The 1,543-nt window shown below is 43.5% G+C and overlaps 1 protein-coding gene across 1 annotated transcript; it reads left to right on the top strand.

The window, feature by feature from the left end:
- Positions 1-4: 4 nt before the first annotated feature.
- On the top strand, positions 5-819 carry LOC104157956 (syntabulin-like; the record flags this gene model as incomplete). The annotated part of the gene is given in 2 exon segments (XM_009695503.1): positions 5-134; positions 137-819. Coding segments are annotated over 2 exon segments (813 nt in total), but the record flags the coding sequence as incomplete, so codon positions are not given.
- Positions 820-1,543: the final 724 nt, after the last annotated feature.

The following is a 1,543-nucleotide window of genomic DNA, read 5'->3' on the forward strand; positions in this document are numbered from 1 at the left end:
AAGAAGGAAGGAAGACTGGATTGAAGAAGAGTGTAATCGTGTGGAGGCGGAGCTGGCTGCCTTGGAAGCAAGAAGGGAAATTAGAGAACTGAAGCAGGTTCTTGAAAGCATGAAAAACAGCTTGGCTGAGAAAGAACATTTCAGAAGTACTTCCTAGACATAAGCATTGAAAACAAGAAATTGGGGTCTTTGCTGTGGAGCATGGAGATGGCTCGGAAAAGCTCTATGAGAGGTGACCAGTGCCTGGAGTACACGTGTGACTTGGAGGGCAAGCTATTAGCGTTGCATGCCACGATGCCAGACACAGAGGACCAGGCTCTGGAGGAGGTGGCAGATGGTGGGCTGCTGCTTAATGAGGACACAGCTAATGGGCCCGATTCATCTGAAGAGAGTTTGACCACCACAGCCTCCGAGAAAATCAGCAATGTGAGGGTGGAACAGGCCATGCAGACTGATGTGGTGCCGTTCAGCCCAGGTGTGGAGCAGCTTGTTCAGAACATCTTCAGAGCTCAAGGTGCCTGTCCTCTAAGCCTGCCTTCTTCACTGAAGGAATTGGCTGAATTTTCTCCTGGAAGTGTCGGTGATTCTGGGATCACAGTGGACTTAACTTCAAGTGATCCAAACTCTGCCGTCCTTTTGTCTCTTGGGGAGTCTCTGTACAGGAACGTGGAGCACTGTTTTAAAGAAAACCATTTCATGAAAGAACTTGATTTTGCAGAACCTCAAAATGATGAAGCCTTTGGGGATGTCAGTACTTTCTCTGAGAAAGGAACAAAGAGGAGATACTGGAGCAGCAATGTCCTCGGAGGTTGTCCATGAGTCAATTCAATTAGAGGTGAAACTCATATTACCCAAGCAGCTTCCAGCACCTGTCCAGCACATGCCTGTCTCATGTAGTGCTCTTCTCCATCATACAATTGCTCGAGAAATTCACTGGTCTTGTGCATATACAGGGACTGTAACCAAAAATATAAGTTGTTGGGAGTCTTGAAATGTGTTAGTATATATGAATGCTCTAAGTATGTATATTCTAAGTGTTTAGTATAAGTTAAGTATATGTATACTCTAAGTGTTTAGTGTAAGTTAAGTATAGGTGTGGATACACTTTGAATGTTAATGTTGTTTTAAAGTATTGGAGCCTGGTAGTCATTCGAGCCCTTTGAAACACTATCTGGAAATGTATTGTGTTTTAACTTATTGTTTATTTATTTGCTTTATTGTCAGTTACCTTTAGAATCACATCATCAGTAAAGCACATTAGAGAGGTTGAACATGTGTGAGTGTTTTCTTGTAGCAAAGCTATAAAAAATACCCCGTCTGGGCTGAGCTGTCAGGCACAGGCAGAGCTGGCTTGCCTTATGGCACTACTGAAATACTGAAATTGCCCAAAGGTCACTTTCCTAAGCTTTTTCTTTTAAGTACATGGGCACAAGGGCCAAAATTAATCATTTGTGGGGTAGGCGGGTGTTAATGTAACTGTTATGTGACCATGGATGTTGATCATTCCTAGACATCTCCTCTTGGGACTGGAACACATTACAGA

Source organism: Cariama cristata, unplaced genomic scaffold (genome assembly GCF_000690535.1).
Source record: "Cariama cristata isolate BGI_N322 unplaced genomic scaffold, ASM69053v1 scaffold4292, whole genome shotgun sequence".
Classification (NCBI taxonomy): Eukaryota; Metazoa; Chordata; class Aves; order Cariamiformes; family Cariamidae; genus Cariama; species Cariama cristata.